The sequence below is a fragment of the Xenopus laevis genome, chromosome 1S, assembly GCF_017654675.1.
Source record: "Xenopus laevis strain J_2021 chromosome 1S, Xenopus_laevis_v10.1, whole genome shotgun sequence".
Taxonomy (NCBI): domain Eukaryota; kingdom Metazoa; phylum Chordata; class Amphibia; order Anura; family Pipidae; genus Xenopus; species Xenopus laevis.
Window position 1 is genome coordinate 124,012,197 of NC_054372.1, and position 19,520 is coordinate 124,031,716.

The following is a 19,520-nucleotide window of genomic DNA, read 5'->3' on the forward strand; positions in this document are numbered from 1 at the left end:
TTTAAACATTAGCACAACACTTTCACCAATCGTTCATTAGAGGGCCTTATAACAGTGCCAAATACAGAGAAATAAAAGAATATCAGATGTGATTTGCTGTCGCCTACTAATATTTGTACTATTTTTTGCTAACTGAATCATTTGAAATTAAATGGTAGAGGTCGAGGCAGAATCTAAATGTGTATTAACTACACACTCAGCCACCAGCTGCCTTAAATATCTGAGGGAAACAAATGTCTGTAATTATTCCAAACAAAGACCACATACACTATGAACTGTGATTACAAGAGTGAATTGCTGCTTTCAAGAGTCATGTTATTTTTGGTGATTACTGATGTAACACAAGGCTTTTGTTGGTTAAGATAAAGTATTCGTGTTTAATTAAAAGTAGCACATTTATGAATTAAGACAGAAAAATAATATTGGACAGTATTAAAGGGGTTGAACTGCCCCCATGGCTACACAGCAGCTTATTTATAAACCATAGTAGACTTTATAAAGCAAACACACCCGGCCTATCTGTGCAGAGTAACATACCATTAAACCGCTTTCATTTTTGGTGTTACTGTCCCTAAAAGAAAGTTGTGAGAAATGTTTGGATTTTAGTAAATAACCCCCTTAATGCTCCATTGGTCTCTGGACCAGCTCAGTAATTGAGGTGCAGAATCTGAACAGTTACAATTTGCTACATTAGCTGATACATTTCTCAGCAGTGTCTGTGGAATATTACCAACTATTGTATCAATTCTAAGAGCCGCCTTTAATGAAACTCATGGACTCTGCTCAGCAGGGACAAAGATTACAAATGGATTGACACAAATGTATCAATTTAGAACAGCTACAGACTTATTTAATGCTTGATAATGTTAAAATCTCTAATATAGCACTTTGTCATCTAAAAGCTGGTGAGGTCAGGTTTGGTTGATGTCCTTCTCCAATTGTAAAATCTTTTGTTGCTTTGAGGTTTTATAGAGGTTTTTAAGCTTGTAATAATGTGAACATTCTTACAAATGCGAGGATTTTTTAGCTTGGTGTTAAAAATAGGCAGTCTTCTTGTTTGTAATGGCAGTCAACCGTGGGCTGATATGTACTAAACATGCTTCACCTCCAGTCAACACAGTTGGTAAATGTCAGGCAAGATTGTCAGCAGGGGGCATTAGTATTATTCCATGGGCTGTACTTAAAGGGATACTGTCATAGGAAAAAAAAACATTTTCAAAATGCATCAGTTAATAGTGCTACTCCAGCAGAATTCTGCACTGAAATTCATTTCTCAAAAGAGCAAACAGATTTTTTTATATTCAATTTTGAAATCTGACATGAGGCTAGACATTTTGTCAATTTCCCAGCTGCCCCCAGTCATGTGACTTGTGCCTGCACTTTAGGAGAGAAATGCTTTCTGGCAGGCTGCTGTTTTTCCTTCTCAATGTAACTGAATGTGTCTCAGTGGGACATGGGTTTTTACTATTGAGTGCTGTTCTTAGATCTACCAGGCAGCTATCTTGTGTTAGGGAGCTGTTATCTGGTTACCTTCCCATTGTTCTTTTGTTTGGCTGCTGGGGGAAAAAGGGGAGGGGGTGATATCACTCTAAAGGTGGCCATACACGGGCCGATAAAAGCTGCCGACAGACTGTGTCGGCAGCTTATTGGCCCGTGTATGGGGGCCCCCGATGGGCTTCCCTGATCGAGATCTGGCCGAAAGTCGGGCAGATCTCGATCAGATGGGTTTAAAAATCCCGTCGGATCGCGGCCGCATCTGTTCGTTGATGCGGTCCCGCGATCCGACCGCCCGTTTGCCGAATGCTAGGATCCGATCGTTGGGCCCTAGGGCCCACGATCGGATCTGCCCGATATTGCCCACCTCAAGGTGGGCATATCGGAGGGAGATCCGCTCGTTTGGCGACATCGCCAAACGAGCGGATCTATCCATGTATGGCCACCTTAACTTGCAGTACAGCAGTAAAGAGTGATTGAAGTTTATCAGAGCACAAGTCACATGACTTGGGGCAGCTGGGAAATTGACAATATGTCTAGCCCTATGTCAGATTTCAAAATTGAATATAAAAAAAATCTGTTTGCTCTTTTGAGAAATGGATTTCAGTGCAGAATTCTGCTGGAGCAGCACTATTAACTGATTCATTTTGAAATTTTTTTTCCCCATGACAGTATCCCTTTAAGCTATAAACTATCCACCTGCTCTTACTATAACTAATTATCTCCGGCTTCTTTATATTTTTACTATAAGTGAATTAATGTTGTCGTTGAGGAAGTACTAGCTAACTCTTATATTTATATATGTCATATTTTTATAAATGTTTCTGCTTAGCCACTACAGTCCTAAAATGATGGCTCAGGGTTTCACCATGTGAACACAGGTACCTTGAGTATAATGAAATCACTGCCTGACATGATCTGATGTCACACACTGTCGAATTTCTTTTACTGGTAGTGTATCGTTTGCCTTTCTCCTGTAACAGCGTGCATCAAGATCTTTGACAGCAAATTTAAAAATATTTCTACATGGAAGGGATTATGCCTTAAGTCAGCCCTTCATTTTAGGAACTGTTTCCTTATTATTATACATTTTTTTAAATTGTGCGAGAAACAGGTAAGTGCTTTGTGAACATGACCTGTGCTTATTGTTTATTTTCCTGTAATTTATGTTTATAGTAATTAAAATCTTGGTCTATACATAACATAAAGTCATTATCATAGCTGCTTCTACCATCGCACCCTGACTGAAATGCTATGAGTATATGTTCATGGGCATCTTTGCCATGCTTTTATTTAGTTACTGCACTTCCAGAGACCGGGGTTCTAACCATTTCACTGACTAATAAAAAAAACCTCTCCTGCACTTTCATTGAACGACTGTTCTTTGCTGCTGTTCTCATGCTTTTTTTTTTATATTTTTATATTTTTTATAACGTTTCAGCTCATCCACCATACACCATGTGCTTTAGAGTGAAATTCTACCCACATGAACCATTGAAGATTAAAGAAGAGCTCACCAGGTATTTCCTATTTGTATGTATGTTACATCAAAGACACTTGGTACTTCAGTACTATGAAAAAAAACCATAACCCTGGTTCTGTCAATCAAACCCACAACATTTTTTTTTTATGCTGTATATGATTACATAATACAGGTATGGGATCTGTTATCTAAAATTGTAATAATAAAACAGTACCTTGTACTTCATCCTAACTAAGATTTATGAATGTATATTGGTGGCAAAACAATCCTATTGGATTTATTTAATTTATTATTTTTAGCAGACAGTGTATGTTTATCCAAATTATAGAACGATCCCTTATCCGGTCCCAAGATAAATCCTTTACCTGTAATAATAAGTCCTCAACCTGTAACAATATTTACATTTTTTTTTAAAAGTGCCATGAATTACAGTCCACACATACCCTTATAAATTGTGCTTAAATTATATCATCACTCCGAATTGGTGCTTAGTAATGTCACAAATCACTGAAACTTGTATATTTTAAATAATTAATATATCTTTTCTACATAAGCCCAACTGAATTAATTCATATCAAAGAGTATATTTTTCCCTTTCAGATATCTCTCCTTTCTCTTTACTACCAATTTATACTTTCTTTATGCTTTTTTATTTCAACGAAACTGATTTTGGTATGCCCACATACATAGTTAGTTTGGTATGCTTTGGTTAGCTTTCTAATGAGCTGTATAAACTGGTTATATGCACAGCACATGCATTTTATACAATGAACTACTCTAATTAAATTGACATTATTGAAAGATAAACACGTCACATCAGAATAGATATTTAGTGAGATAAATATTAAAATGTTTATTGCTGCATGTATAAAGATCCGAAATGTAAGCACCAATAAAAAAAAAGTGCATAACAATCACAAAAAAAAAATAAAAAATAGAATACCAATCAAGTTTTTTGGACAATTCCTAGCAAAAAAAAAAATCAGAAAGCCTGGATTGAATAAAATGGCCCAATAAGATCAGTGCAACTCCCATTGACTTCTATGTGACCTCCACAGCTTTTACCTGATGAACATTGTAATTAGAGGTTTTCATGGTTTTTCCACCTACTAAATCTCTAATTTTAAAGAAATATAGAAAACACACTCATTTTGAAAGGTTTGTGTAAAAAAAATTGAATGTTGTGAATAGACCCCTTAGAGGCCCATCTCATTTTAGTGGTTATAGAGGTTTATGAAACCACAAATAAACTCACTTTCTCTAAAGCCACCAATGCCATGAAATGTATTAAATGATCAGAATTTAAAAAGCATGAATGAAAAAAAGCTGAAAAATAAAAAAAAATACTAATATTTCTAAAACCTATAAATTTGAGTTTTTCAGACCATTTCAAGCAAAAATCAGGAAACCATTAAAAATAGTTTCAATAGGATAAGTGCAAATCCCACTGACTTTTATAGGACCTCGGCAACCTGTTGAATTTTTGTATTAGAGTTGTAAATCTTACATTTTTAGAGTTATAAAGGAATATAGAAAAACCATGAATTTTAGAGATTTGCCAGTCCTTTCCTTACTGCCTGGCTTAAAGAGATACTGACACCAGACAAATAACCTTTTTTTGTATTTGTCATAACATTGTTTTTGAATGCTATTTATAATTTTGCCATAAAAGTATTTGTGTGATGCTTTTACATTACCTGTCTTACCCCCATGTACCTCTAGGAGGGGGCTGCCATATTTGTGCAGCAGGAGTCCATTAGAATTAGAAACTATAACTGAGAAGAGACAGTCAGGTTTACAAAACCTCAAGTAGCAGGAACTTCAAGTTTAGGAACTTCAAGTAGCAATTACTTAAAAAATCAGAACTATCAGCGAAAAATGATCAACATGACCTATAGGTAACTTTTCATGTAGATTAATATTTTGAAAATAATTTTTTCAGTGTCAGTATCACTTTAAAGTAGAGTTTTGTAGGCTGAGGTTTAGTTATGGAGCAAAAAAGACAGGGATAATGGTAACAAAGAATTAAAGGGGTTGTTCACATTCAAACACTTTCTCAGTTCAGTTGTTTTTGGATTGTTCTCCAGAAATAAAGATTTTTTTCAGTTGCTTTCCTTGTTTCACCATTTTTTCCAAAATTGTTTAAAGTTTAATGTTCCTGACTGCAGGAAAGTCTTTTCTTTGGTAGTGTGACAATATTATAAATTAGTGGCAACACGGTGAAATAGCTGCAGTATATGGATGAACAGGAGCTACTGGAATAAGGATTGAAATAAAAGAATTTGAAAATGGACCATATTAGAGTTGCTCAGCCTGCTCCACCTGTTGGTTTGCCCTCTAGCAGAAGCAAATTTTTAGTAATGGCCTTCATATTGATTCAGAATAATACTGGGCACATTCAATAAATAAATAAATGGAATTAGGCATGGTAAAATCAATTATAAAGTATGATAATCATACTTTGTGTTCCCTGATTCGTTGTAATTTCCATTTTTTGTAAGAGTCCTCCAAGGTTTTGTTATTAACAGTTTTCCAAGAAAAGTCGTAATACGAAAAAAAAAATGGCAGGTGTAAGATTATCATAATAATTTGGAAGAAGCACATATAAACTAAACAAGGAGGATTACAACAACCTGTCTGATGATATTTAGGCACTTGAATCAATTTGTGAGCAAGCATTGAAATGATGAGAAATGCTGAGACAGTGGGGAAGAGTCTTACAGGAAGGAGAAGTATCTAATAAACAGGTTGTGATTAAGGAAGGAAAGATTTCATGCTCAGGAGAATTGCGGGAAGGGTGTTTTTCTGAGCTGTGAGCCACATGGGAAAGCAATGAGACTTTCTGTGTAGCAGCAGTGATAAGGTACAGGTGTAGTTAGACACAAGGGAGTAGGCTTTTATTGTTGTTGAAGAGTTGGAAAGTGTGGATTGCTTGAAGCATTTTGAAATGAGAGACCAGGCTTTTGACACATAGGATGGTTTTACTCAGTACAGTTTTCTTCTCTGTTCTCAGGTGGACAGTGAATAGAGCAAAACAAGTGGAGCTCTGAAAAGGTTACTCTGAAAATGTTTGCTTAGCGCGTGCATATATTTAAAAATGTAGTGCACAAGTGTTTTAAATTGCAATTAATGTGCTACTTTGGATGCTGAGATGTGCTCAACGGAAACTGCGCATTTTCTTTCACAAGACTTGTTATAAATGATTTGCACATACTAAAGCTACTGCTAATGGCGCTAGAAGTTAGAAGTACGATACAAACTACCAGTCATAAAAAGCTGCTGTGTAGGCGCACACATATCTGGGCAAATTGCCTAACTCCCGCAATACTTGCCCACTGTAGCCATGACCCACAACCACACCTCCAAGAAAGATGTCATTACTTGCAACATAATTGCCAATATTTGCAGCATGCGCATTAATAAAACTTTTGCAAAAATAATCTTTTACGGGAATGTAACGCAAATGTGTGTGTCCCACCGATCATTCTCTGGGCCAACAATTGGACCAGCCCAGTTTGTGTGCACTGTGTGACTTATTGCATACCTAATTGAAACTGGAAACCTTATTTTTCCAATCACACCCATATAAGACATTTTGGCAGGCATTTCATTTTGTTGGTATCATAACAGCATCATTCCTCACACAGAGAGAATAAGTTTGTGCAGCTTTGAAATTGAATACAATTTCAACTATGTGACCATGTTAGAGGCAGCTGGCTCACTTATTAATTATATTCCATCTGCATAATACCTTTTAATTGAATAAGTTTCCTAGTTAGGGCAATTGTGATCAACTTTTCTTGTCTACATAAGAACTTGGAGAACAAATAGCTAACAACATGTAAAGCTGCTATTTACGGAGGCTTTGTAGACCTGACATATAACTTGGAACCCATTCTTGCTATGGCGGTCATGATTGTTGGCACAGAAACCGTAGTAACAACAACAAATCAATGCCATGAGACCATGGTGACAATAGAGCAAGTGACATAGAGACCAAAGAGACATGGTAATCAAGGTGGAAACCACGCCACCCTTAGTTCTGTTAACATGGAAACCATTGCTCTTGTGCCTGTTGGCATGGCAATAACCAAACCGACATGTATGGCTGTAGTAACAGTTGCCATGGTGGTAGCCAATGCTTTGTAATATAAGTTAATGCTTTTATTATAAATACATTCCTTAGCATAAAATACAGTAGGCTATCCTAAACTGAACATTCTTAGTGAACAATTGATTAAAAGTTGACTTCAAGGACAAAAAGTGAACTTTAATCAAAATAGCTAAAACCAGATGCAATAGAAGTCAATGGGAAGTCTACCTCCAGAATTTTATCCCAGGTGAAATTGAAGACGCTTTCTATGCTTTTTTCTCTGTGATCATGTTTAACTCATTGGTGATTTTTGGAAAAGTAACAATATAGGTCAGTCATAATTATACATGATTTTTTGCACGGTTGTACAATGCTTGATAAATGTGCCCCTATAGGCAATGTCACACGGTGGAATTTGCCTCCCGTCTTTTTGTCATTGTTACAAAACACCAAAAAATACCTTGTCCTTGAAAATGCTGCGAATCGCCTCTTCAAAAAGACTGAAATTGCATAATCATTTAAAAATTAGTAAGAAGGCACAGAAAAAAGTTTTGCAATTTTCTACTTGCCAAATTCTGAACATACACTTCCCATTGACTCCTATGGCATCAGAATCTCAACAGGTTTGAGATCCGTTATTTGTAAACCCATTATCCAGAATGGCCATCTCCCATAGACTCCATTTTATCCAAACAATCCAAAAAATTTGAAATTATTTCCTTTTCTCTGTACAGGTATGGGACCTCTTATCCAGAATACTCGGGACCTGGGGTTTTCTGGATAAGGGATCTTTCTGTAATTTTGATCTCCATGCCTTATGTCTACTAGAAAATCATGTAAATATTGAATAAACCCAATAGACTGGTTTTGCTCCATATAAGGATTAATTATATATTGGTTTGGAACAAATAAAAGGTACAGTTTTATTATAGCAGAGAAAAAGGAAATCTTTTTAAAAAAATTTGGATTATTTGGATAAAATGGAGTCTATGGGGCAAATTCACTAAGATTCGTAGTTGCGCCAGGCATAACTTCGCCGCACTTCACCACACTTCGCCAGGCGTAGTTTCGCCAGCGCTTCGCAAATTCACTAAAATCCGAAGTTGCACTCAGGGGTAGCGTAAGGTTGCGAAGTTGCGCTAGTGTTGATTCGCTAAGTAAAGCGAACTTACGGTAGCGAAGGCTAATTTGCATACGGCGCCAAATTCAAATTTCAATGGAGGAATACGTATCAGCACTACAAATGCCTAGAAAACCTTCAAAACATCAAATAAAAATTTTATTTTGCCCTACACATGTGCCCACTGTCTAGGTAAGTTGCCATGAGTCAGGAAATGTAGGGGGGAAGGAGGGGAGCCCCAAAAAAAATTTCGATCTTTTTCAGCCTATCACCCATAATGTAGAAAACACGCCAGCGTTTTTTGGGACTTAGAAAAAATTTTGACTTTTTTTTTAAGCAATCCCTATCTACTCTATTGGGCTTCACCTGGTCTGAGGTGGCGAAGGAAGTCTAGCGTAAAAGGTAGCGTTCAGTACACTGCGCGCGTTAGTGAATTTGCATAGTTACGTCGCTAGCGAAACTTCGCCAGGCGTAAGGGTGCGAAGTAACACTAGCGAAACTACGCCAGCGTTCGTTAGTGAATTTGCGCAGTAACGAAAATGCCAAACGCTAGCGAAGTAACGCTAGCGTTTGGCGCTTCGGCGCTTAGTGAATTTGCCCCTATGAGAGACAGTCTTTCAGTCATTTGGAGCTTTCTAGATAATGGGTTCCCTTACCTGTAATAATAAAACAGTACCTTGTACTTTATCCCAACTAAGATATACTGTAATTAATTCTAATTTAAAGCAAAACCTGCCTATTTGGTTGTTTTAATGTTTATACGATTTTCTAGCAGACTTAAGGTATGAAGATCCAAATTATAGAAAGATCTGGAAAACCCCAGCCCCTGAGCATTCTGGATAACAGGTCCCATAGCTGTACTGTATGAATTTTATTGTGCTACTTAAAAGTTTTTTTTTATGACTATGAATAAAAGAATTTTCACACCAGCTTTATTTCTACTGCTGGCTGTTTGCAACATTAAGCCCTATGCATTTCAAGTTTTTTCACACTTCACTGTATTTATATTATCCAAGTGATTCCTCATACATTAGTTTTGTACGTTGACTACTTTTAAAGTAGCACTAAAAGGATACATAGTGAAACACTTCTAAATGATCTCCATGTTATCCCTGTTCTTTCAGTGTTGTATTGTCGTTTTGTCTTATTTTTGTTGTTTACACCCCTGTAGGGCTTTTCACACGAGCTATATTTATCATTTGAAACAGAGCATACATAATTGGCATTACTATGTTTTACATTTCTTGCTCGCAGGCAAAATAGGATTTCTTCCGAGAATGCTTTACTTTGTTGTCTTTATATAGTGTTAACAAAGCATTTTATTCCTGTTTTTGTCTCTTATTATTATCTTTTCTGAAGCGGTCAAATCCCTTCTCAAGTTTAATGTCTAGTTCTGGTTTTCCAAGATTATAACATTATACTTTACAGTCCCCAGGTTATATACGAGATAGGGTCTTTAGGTTTGTTCTTAAGTTAAATTTGCATGTAAGTTGAAACATATACTTTACTTATCAAATGTAACAAAACAGATGTTTGTCTTTAACATAGTATTTATTTTTACCTTTCCGTGCTCTGCAGTAGGCAACATACACCAGAGGGGATTGGGGCAGGTGGTTTATTAAAGCTAAATGCTAATAAAGGCCAACCATATTATGTTACTGTGATAGCCCCTGTTTGTAAGAGTTGTCGGGTATATGTAACTCGAGGACTCCATGTATTGCCTTTCAGTAAATTACAGGATTATGGGAGTACAGAAATGGTACCCCTTACCCAGAAAGCTCGGAATGAAGGGAATTTTAAGTATATAATTCTAATTTCTATTTTCTCTGTAATAATGAAACCGTGCCTTGTGATTGATCCTATCTAAGGTGCACAATTGGTGGAAAAGAATCCTATTGGGCTATTTCATGTTTTAATCGTTTTTAGTAGACTTAAGGTATGTTGACCCAAATTAAGGAAAAATCTCTTATCCAGAAAACCCCAGGTCACAAAAATTCTGGATAATAGATCCCATACCTTTAATGGGTTCAGAGATAAATATATTGTTTTGCCATGTTTTCTTAAAAGAGCCTCAGAATTACTTTGCTTTTGCTAGCCTCAGCCTTATTAACATGTAATGCTAGTAAAAAGATTTTTTTTTTACAGTTTTTTATTACATAATATACTGTTGATCTCAGTGTGGGATTGTTATGCACCTTGCACCTCAACTTTATCCCTTCCACCTTGTCACATTTGCAAAAATGAAAAGTGATGCACACTTGTTGCTGGTAAAATTATATAGTGAATAAAGTACCCCCTCTTGTAAAATATAAGGATATTATAAGTTACCGAGGAGTTTCATGACCATATAAAAACACGAGGCCGAAGGCCGAGTGTTTTTATACAGGTCATGGAACTCCGAGGTAACTTCTAATATCCTCATATTTTACAACTGGGGGTACTTTATTAATTATAATACACAAATTTTAGTGAGTCATGTGATAGAAATTACATCACTACTCACCGTTTATAACTGATGACATCACTACTCACCGTTTATAAGGATATAATTTACAAGATATTCACGGCTTTTGTGTATTATATATATATATATATATATATATATATATATATATATATATATATATATATATATATTGTATATTATACACTGTATTATACCATGCAAATGCTTGAGAGCTTACACAGGAATCAAAAATCCTCCTAAAACTTTAAAGTTTCAATATAATGTATAATATAAAACATGCTACTAACTAGTAACTTATTGACATAAATAATATAGTGTATTTTGACATGTGGCCATGGCTGGTGTCACATTTGATCCAAACTTTGTGTTCTGACAGTTCCACAGGTTTACAGTGAACCCTGTGTCATTGTTTGGTACATTACATAGCACTATCAATTTTCCTGAGTACTAACTTGTACTTGTTAAGAGTGTACAATGATGTACGTATGTCACACATGGGGCAGATTTATCAAGGGTCGAATTTCTAAGTTAAAAATACTTCAAAATTTGACCATCGAATTGAAATACTTCGACTTCGAATATCGAATTCAAAATTTTTTCATCGAATTTGGGTATTCTGCAGTCGAAAAAAAATTGTTTGATCAAACGATTAAATGCTTCTATTCGACCGTTTTTATCGTATGATCGAACGATTTTACTTCAACTTCAAAAAACTTAGAAAAATGCTGTAGAAGGTCCCCATAGGCTAACATAGCACTTCGGCAGGTTTAATTTTGCGAAGTATTGAAGTCTAAGTTTTTTTAAAGAGACAGTACTTTGATTATCGAATGGTCGAATATTCGAACTATTTTCATTTGAATCGAAGTTGAAGTCATAGTAGCCTATTCGATGGTCGAAGTATCCAAAAAATTACTTTGAATTTTGAATTTTTTTACTTCGAAAATTCCCTCGAATTCACTTCGACCCTTGATAAATCTGCCCCATAATATTTATTAGGTGAAATAGGTCAAAATAAAAGTGAAGGGATCATAAATGCAAATAACCCTTTTCATAGCACGGCTATAGGCTGCAGAAAAAACCTAGGCAATGTTTATGTAAAGTAAAGGCTATATTTTATTCATAAGGTTTATTTGATCTGTGCCAGTATAGAATGTGTAGAAGATGATAGTCTGTAATGTGTCAAATATATTTTCTATTTACATAAATATTTCCAACTGTTTTGCAGTAATAGTGTTCACTAACTGGTGCCATATTAAGGACCAACAGCACGTCCATTCATGTGATAGTTTTAAGCTTAATGTAAATATGTAAATATGGTACACCACAAATTACTTTTTAAAAATTTCTGTGCAACTATTCCCAATTTATGGCAAAGTACACCCATGGAGGCTTGAATATGTCAAACCTCCTAAAACAAAAATAATACAGGTATGGGATCCAGTATCCGGAAACCCGTTTTCCAGAAAGCTCTGAATTACGAAAAGGCCATCTCCCATAAACTCAATTTTATCCAAATAATCCAGATGTTTAAAAGACTTTCCTTTTTCCTAATAAAACAAAGCATTGTACTTGATCCAAACTAAGATATTACTAATCATTACTGGAAGCAAAACCTATTGGGTTTATTTAATGTTTCTGTGATTTTTTAGCAGACTTAACGTATGAAGATCCAAATTATGGAAAGATCCGTTATCCAGAAAACCCCAGGTCCTAGGCATTCTGGATAACTGATCCAATACCTTTATTGGGAAAAGTTACTGTAACACCATTAAGGGGTATGACACATAGGGAGATTTGTCACTTGTGATTAAATCTCCCAGTAAAGACTATCCATAGTAATTAAATTTAATTATTTTCATGAATCTCAAAAAATGTGTGGTTTTATTAAATTTCTAAAAAGTTCTAAAAATTTTATATTTATTAAGTGTAAAAACCATGAAAAACACTAAGACAAAACTTGCCAAGCAAAAGTTGTCTAGGTGCTATAGAAGTCAATGGGAGGAGCACTGATCTTATTGGACCATTTTAAACCAATAAGGATTTGAGGTTTTTGCTTCAAATTGTCAGAAAATATTTTTTTTGAGGTTTTCCAGGTATTCTAATGTTTTTTTCAGATCATTCAGCACTTTTTCTTGTTCATCATTTTTATAATCAGAAAATTTAATAAATTCAATGATAATCATGGTTTAACCTTGTTTTCAAATAAAGAAGAAGACTAGAACTATTGTACATTATGATTTGGGCTTCTGTACCAGCCCAAGGCAACCACAGCCCTTTAGCAGTAAAGATCTGTGTTTCCAAAGATGCCCCAGTAGCTCCCCGTCTTTTTTTCTGCTGATTCACTGCACATGGTCTGTGCTGCTGTCACTTACTGAGCTTAGGGACCCACTCACAATATACAGTACACATAGAATAGAAATAGCACAGTATATGGCTGATTAGTAATTCATACAGATAATTACTACATGACAGCACAGAAACCAGTGCAATTAGCTTCAGCCCTTTAGCATCAGTTTATATTACAGGCCAACCTCATTTTCTGCTGGATAATTTGTGACGACCCCTAAGCTTAGCTTCTCAACAGCTGCTCAGAGCTCACTGAGCATGTGAGTGTCGCAGACACTTTCCAAGATGGTGAGGCCCTGTGAGTTTGAAGTCCTGGATCATTGTTGCTATTGAGAAGCTGAAACTCTATTGAAAAACTGAATCCGTGGTACGGATTTAATTGTTGGAGACAAATCTACCCATGTTCTATTACCCTAAGGAAGGAAAAGGGTTGCTGTACATTTATTTGAAAAGAATAGCAATGGGCAATAGTAAAACATTATCTATGCAGTGATACAAGCAGATGCCTCCCTATATGAATATGCTTCTGAGACCCTTCTGTTTTGAGTGTTATTATATTAGGCCCCACAATCTTGACACTTCTGTTTATTTCTCACCTACGTTTATGCCTTCCCTTAGTGCAGTAATCCCCAACCAGTGGCTTGTGAGCAACATGTTGTTCACCAAACTCTTTTATGTTGCTCTCTGTGCCCCCAAAGTATTAGTTGCATAAGCACTACATGTACTGCCAAACAGAGCCTCCTGTAGGCTACCAGTCCATATAAGATCTACAAAACAGCCATTCACATACTTTTTTTTTTTTTTGGCATCCTACGCAACTGTTTTCATGCTTGTGTTGCTCCCCAACTCTTTTTACATTTGACGTGAAGGTTGGAGATGGCTAGGGTGGAGCTCATTAACATTAAGGTGAGTGCAGGTTGAGTGTCCCCTGGAGGGGAGGCCAAAATTATTTCCTGGGGGTCCAATATTTTATTGGCTGATAGATATGAAGGAGTTTAGCAGCACTATCAATCACTCTGATTAAACGATAAATGCATGTAACTTTGTCTTTTTTAAGCTATGCTTGCATAAATCTTGTTTATATGTGGGGAAAAGCATATGCTGAAGTTGCAAGGCAGCACTAAATAAATATAGACCGAGAATAACTAAGATTTAGGGAGGCTTGGGCACCCCCCAAAAAGGAACGTTTACAGTTTAACACAAGCCACTTAATAAAAATGCAGCTCTTTTCAGATGTTTGAGCTGAAGGTCCTCTGGTAGAGGATGTGGCCAGGGTTTAGTTCTCATTTAAAGTTTGTTCAATGCTGTGAGACTGGACATAGGTCTGTCATAGATCTACTCATTTTTGCAATAACACTGTGTATGACCAGGCTTTGTCTTGGCTCAGAAAAGAAACATCATTTTGTATTTGCAAAGCAGGGCAAGGCAGTTCTCAAAGTATCTACACATGTTCAGCTAATGAACACATGTTCATTATTAAGAAGTGAATAGTGATGGGCGAATAAATCTGCCAGGCTGCGAATTTGCACCAAATTTCCACGTTTTGCAGCCGGCCAATAAATTCACAAAATTCCGGCGAAAATTCGTCGGCCTCAAAAACTTTGGGCACGCTTCGGAGCGTCAAATTTCAAATATTTTCCGCTGTTTTGGGAATTTCATGGAACATTCTCTAATTTTTCAGCGAATGGAAACGGGAGAAATTCGCCCATCACTAGAAGTGAAAGAATAGTTCAGTGCCAGATCTGGAAGGCCAAGAAATGTTGTTGTCCATAAGTGCACAGCAGAGCATTTCTTACACAAATGATGTATGGGAAAGTTGAGAGATAGCAATCTAATTTTAGGATATAAAGTCTGAATTGTGATAAACAAAACCTGATAATCTAGCAACTTTTTGGAACAAAGGACTGTGGGCTAATGAAATTTTAACTAAACTGCAGAGATACAACCACACAAAAAACATTTCAAGGATATGCGGTGAAGCGTGAGTGAGTACGTCTGGAAATATCTACAGTATATTGTATTTTTCAGCAAGGCAGCAAGAAGCGTAAGGGAAAAAGTCAAAACTAAGATCATTAATTTAGTTTGCGTTAGGCACATAAAAAATAATTTAGCAATGAAAGTGTGCATGTGTTTAATGTGCGGTTTTGACAAATTTTATTTATTTAGTGAAACAAAATGACACCTTCCAGCATGATTATTATTATCTTATTTTTATCTTATAAAGCACCAATATACTCTGCAGCATTGTACAATCCAGTGGGGGATATATAAAACAATGCTAGCTAGGGGCCAGTGCCCTTAGTGGTCTCATACAGTATCTAGTCATTTGGAATGAGGAAACTAGTGATTTGTTTTGGTTAGAGCAGGAAGGAGAATGTGACTTTACTTTCAGTTTCAGATTTCTCTCTGTTTAGTGCAAGAAATAACTAACAATATGTTCTGATTAAAACAATATGCAAAAAGTTTGTACAGCACAAACCCGATTCCTTGAACTGATATTTAAATTTGGTGTATTTAGTTAAGTTGACTTTCAATTTAAAGAGGGTGCCGATGTAAATTTAACTTTGACCGATATGCAATTAAGTTCTGTGGCATGCATATGTGCATTTAACTCCCTTATAAAGAAGATGTACCCACTGAACCTGTTTTTTTATGAATCTGTCTGTAATAGGGTTATCACCTGTTCGGTTTTCACCCGAACAGTTTGGTTTTTATAAGGCCTGTTCTTTCAGATTTGTGAAACCCAAACAATAATCTGGCGATTAAATAAAAACATTTAAATACTCAAATACCTTAGTATTTACTTTAACATGGCTTAGTAATTAGAGTTATTAGCAGGTGCAGTTAATTTCTTATCATTACAGAAACAAAAAAACAAGACAAATCATAGTAACATAATTAAGTTGCGTTGAAAAAAGACCACTGTCCAATCAATCAAAAATAAGAATTTTTTTTTCTAAATTAGCACATCTGTATTTCAGAACTTTCTTGATATCGGATTTCTGTATTATCGATCCCATACGTGTAATTAGGGGTTTGGACTTACTCATCAGGCAGAATATGGATAGAGATAGGATCACCATACCTGTGGTTTTGAACTGGACATCTAAGTTTTTCAAAGGGCTGTCCATTCAAAACTTTCTGTCTGGTTTAAAACATTCAGAAAACTGAACATAAATGAAGCCATTTGCGTCTAAGTGATGCAATAATCCCAACATGATGTCATAACTCCACCAACATCATTGTGCCTTCCTCTGATATCATCATGCCCACCCCAACATCACTGCCCCACCCCCAATGCTATCTACCCCGCCCCCTTTGTCTGGATTTAGCCGCTGGCAAAGGTGGCAACCCTCGTCTGTAAGCATCCATAGAATCAAGTCATGTTTGAAATATTGAAAATAATAGCAAAGCATTTAAAAACGAGACATTTAAAACAAGAGATATCTGAAACTTAACATCTTCACCAGGGAACTTCATAATTTTTTTTAGTTTGTTTTTCCCTGTAAGTTGTGTTCACAAATTTAACACAAGCTGCTTAAATTTTTAATAATGATTGATGTATTTATTTTCAGGTATCTTTTGTATTTACAAATCAAGCGAGACATTTTTCATGGTCGGCTACTTTGCTGTTTTGCTGATGCTGCTTTTCTGGGTGCCTGTATTGTGCAAGGTAAGTATGACGTGAATGCCCAGTTTCTTGTACAATTACATGATAAGCCATGCATAACAAAACTATGGATTTAAATCCTTTCATTTCTGATGCTGTTGTTTCCAAATCATTATATGCACCACCACTATAACACCGCACTTGGGGGCACCCAGGGCAAGTCCCCACTTTCTATCGTCTCTCCAATTTGGGAGTACGAGGATCATGATGTCTTGACGAGGGTCGTGAGTTTGAGTGGGGGGTTGAGGGGGGAATAACAAGCGGTAATGCCTGATGGTGAAGTATATTACCTTGATGCTCCATCAGCCAGAGGCAGGGGCTGAGATGATAGATAGCCAAACTGAGGGCAGGTAGATGGGGTACATGCCTAGCACCCAATAGGCTTGCCACCTTTCCCTGCCGCTAACTCCAGGTGCTGGGAGGGGGTGATGTTGCCAGGGGCGGATCAGTGACGAAAAGGGGCAGATTGGTGACATCAGCAGGGGTGGGCCAATGAAATTGGCGGGTGGAGTGAATGTGAAGTATGTATGATGTGATGACCAGCAATTGGACGATCACCGCATCACCATCAGGGAATCCTTCCCAGTTTTCCTAATTTGGAAAACCCGGCAGGCAGTTTTTAATCGGACACCCTTCCTGAATCCCGGGCTGTCCAGGTCAAAACCAAACAAGTGGCAACCCGAGCACACCCCTACCATTGCATTCTAGGCACTGGGCTATTCTGCCTTACTCTAGTTCTTGTGTAGGGTCAGTGGTTTCCAAACTGTGATCCTGACTGCCCTAGAGGGCATGGAGCAGTGTCAGGAGGGGCTCAGATTTGAGGCCAGCAAGGGGGAGAACTGGAGAAAATGACAATTTGCTGCCCTAGATAAATTGGAAACACCAACTTCAGGATCAGTTTGGGTGAAATTTTTGGTGAATACGTATTTGCTGTGCTAGATATTCTTGGAGCTATAGATAAATAATTACAATATTGTTATTTCCTATACCTGTATCCATTTCATAGACCATATCAAAAAGTTGAACCTTCAAGGGGCAGGGCCCTGGCCAGAGGTTGCACCACCAAGTGGGGGTTGAGCTGACAATTACTGCTCTTAATTGAATTTGCATGCAAAGATTCTGATCAATGATAAATGGCTTTAACTCAGTTTTAACTCTACCCTGTCAAATATGTGTAGTATAAACTGAAACAGCTGTAATCCATAGATGTCTGACACATCTTTAACAATTGCATGAATGAGAAAGTTTACTGTCATGCTTAGATGTGTACAGTTGCTTTAGATTTATCCCCATAAGTCTTACAGCTGTAAAGAAAAAAAAATAATTTTAAATATATCTCCCTCTTATAGCACACAATCTCCTAAGACACTGATTAACTGTTGTGAGCTTCCCCCACAAGTCATCATGCCTTGGTGTTATTTCTGAAAATAACACATTCCATTTTAAGTTTTAATTAAAAATTAGCAATCGTGGTTTTGCTGGTGTGCTGCAAATATATAATTATTGTTTTGGTTTCGGTACAGTTACTAAAATCACTGAAAGGCATTGCACTGTATATTGATTTATTGAAAATGTTTTCTGTGATTACTATCCATTTAAATCTTGATGGGAGAAGCGAGACTTCTGTTCATGGTAAAAAAATTCCAGTGCCCCATGATCTGTATTTAGTGCAGACAGTTTGCAACTAGCAATTGTGATACAAAGGGAGTGGCTTGAATAATTGGCTTTTATATTTAATTTATGCACATGTTTTCCATCCTTCCAGTTCTAAAAAAAGATTTAAAATGTACTGTGAACTGTCAGAGAGTTACATTAATTCAACAGCTTTGTACTCTCTGCTAAATAACCATTATGTTACAAAGGGAGATTAAACCATATATATGAGACCTGGGATATTTAACACTCATGCCAACTAGAAAAGTCAGAGCAGTAGCATATCACATAGTAACATAGTAAGTTACACCTAAAAAAGACCCACATCTATCAAGTTTAACCTTTTAATTCTGCATATACCCTGCCTAACTGCTAGTTGATCCAGAGGAAGCCAAAACATTTGAAGCCTCTCCAATTTGCTTCAGAGGGGGGGGGGAGATAATTTCTTCCTGACTCCAAGATGACAATCGGACCAGTGCCTGGATGAACTTGTACTATGAGCTATCTTTCATAACCCTGTATCCCCCCCTTGCAAAAAAGCCATCCAACCCTTTCTTAAAGTTATTTAATTCATTAGCCATCACAACTGATTCGGGGAGAAAATTCCACATCTTCACATCTTGCTGTAAAAAAAACCTTCTGAAAATTTAGCCAGAACCTCCTTTCTTCTAATCAGAATGGGTGACCTTGTGTCAGCTGGAAGGACTATCTGGTAAATAAAACATTAAATTATTATATGATCCCCTTATATATTTATACATAGTTATCATATCACCCATTAAATGCCTCTTCTCGAAGATGGACAACCCCAACTTGGCCAGTCACATACAGGAAGAATGGGGAATGCAGAGTATGGCACACACAGGCAGGGTAAAGCAGGCAGATTATGGCACACACAGATAGAGTATGGTATACACAGGCAGAGGTGGTCAGGTAGAGTATAGCTATAACAAGGGAAAGTTGTGCTCACCACTATTTTTTTAGTAGCAGTATGCACAAAATGTCGCTGTCTTAAATATATTGATAATGGGTTGAGTGCAGAGGACCTCTTGTAGTTGACTACAGGTAGAGTATAGCACACACAGGCAGAGTTAAGCAAGCAGAGTATGGCACACACAGAGTATGGTATAGTTAGGCAGAGGAGGTCAGGCAGAGTAGGGCACACACAGGTAGAGTTGGGCAAGCAGAGTATGG

At 36.8% G+C, this 19,520-nt stretch overlaps 1 protein-coding gene across 1 annotated transcript in view; it reads left to right on the forward strand.

Moving 5' to 3' along the window:
• Positions 1–19,520, forward strand: part of frmd3.S (FERM domain containing 3 S homeolog) — a 102,554-nt gene that overhangs the window by 61,442 nt on the left and 21,592 nt on the right. The window contains exons 4-5 of the mRNA XM_018243867.2: positions 2,936–3,014; positions 16,579–16,676. Of these exons, the coding sequence (XP_018099356.1) occupies positions 2,936–3,014; positions 16,579–16,676 (177 nt within the window). The remainder of the gene's footprint in view (positions 1–2,935; positions 3,015–16,578; positions 16,677–19,520) is intronic.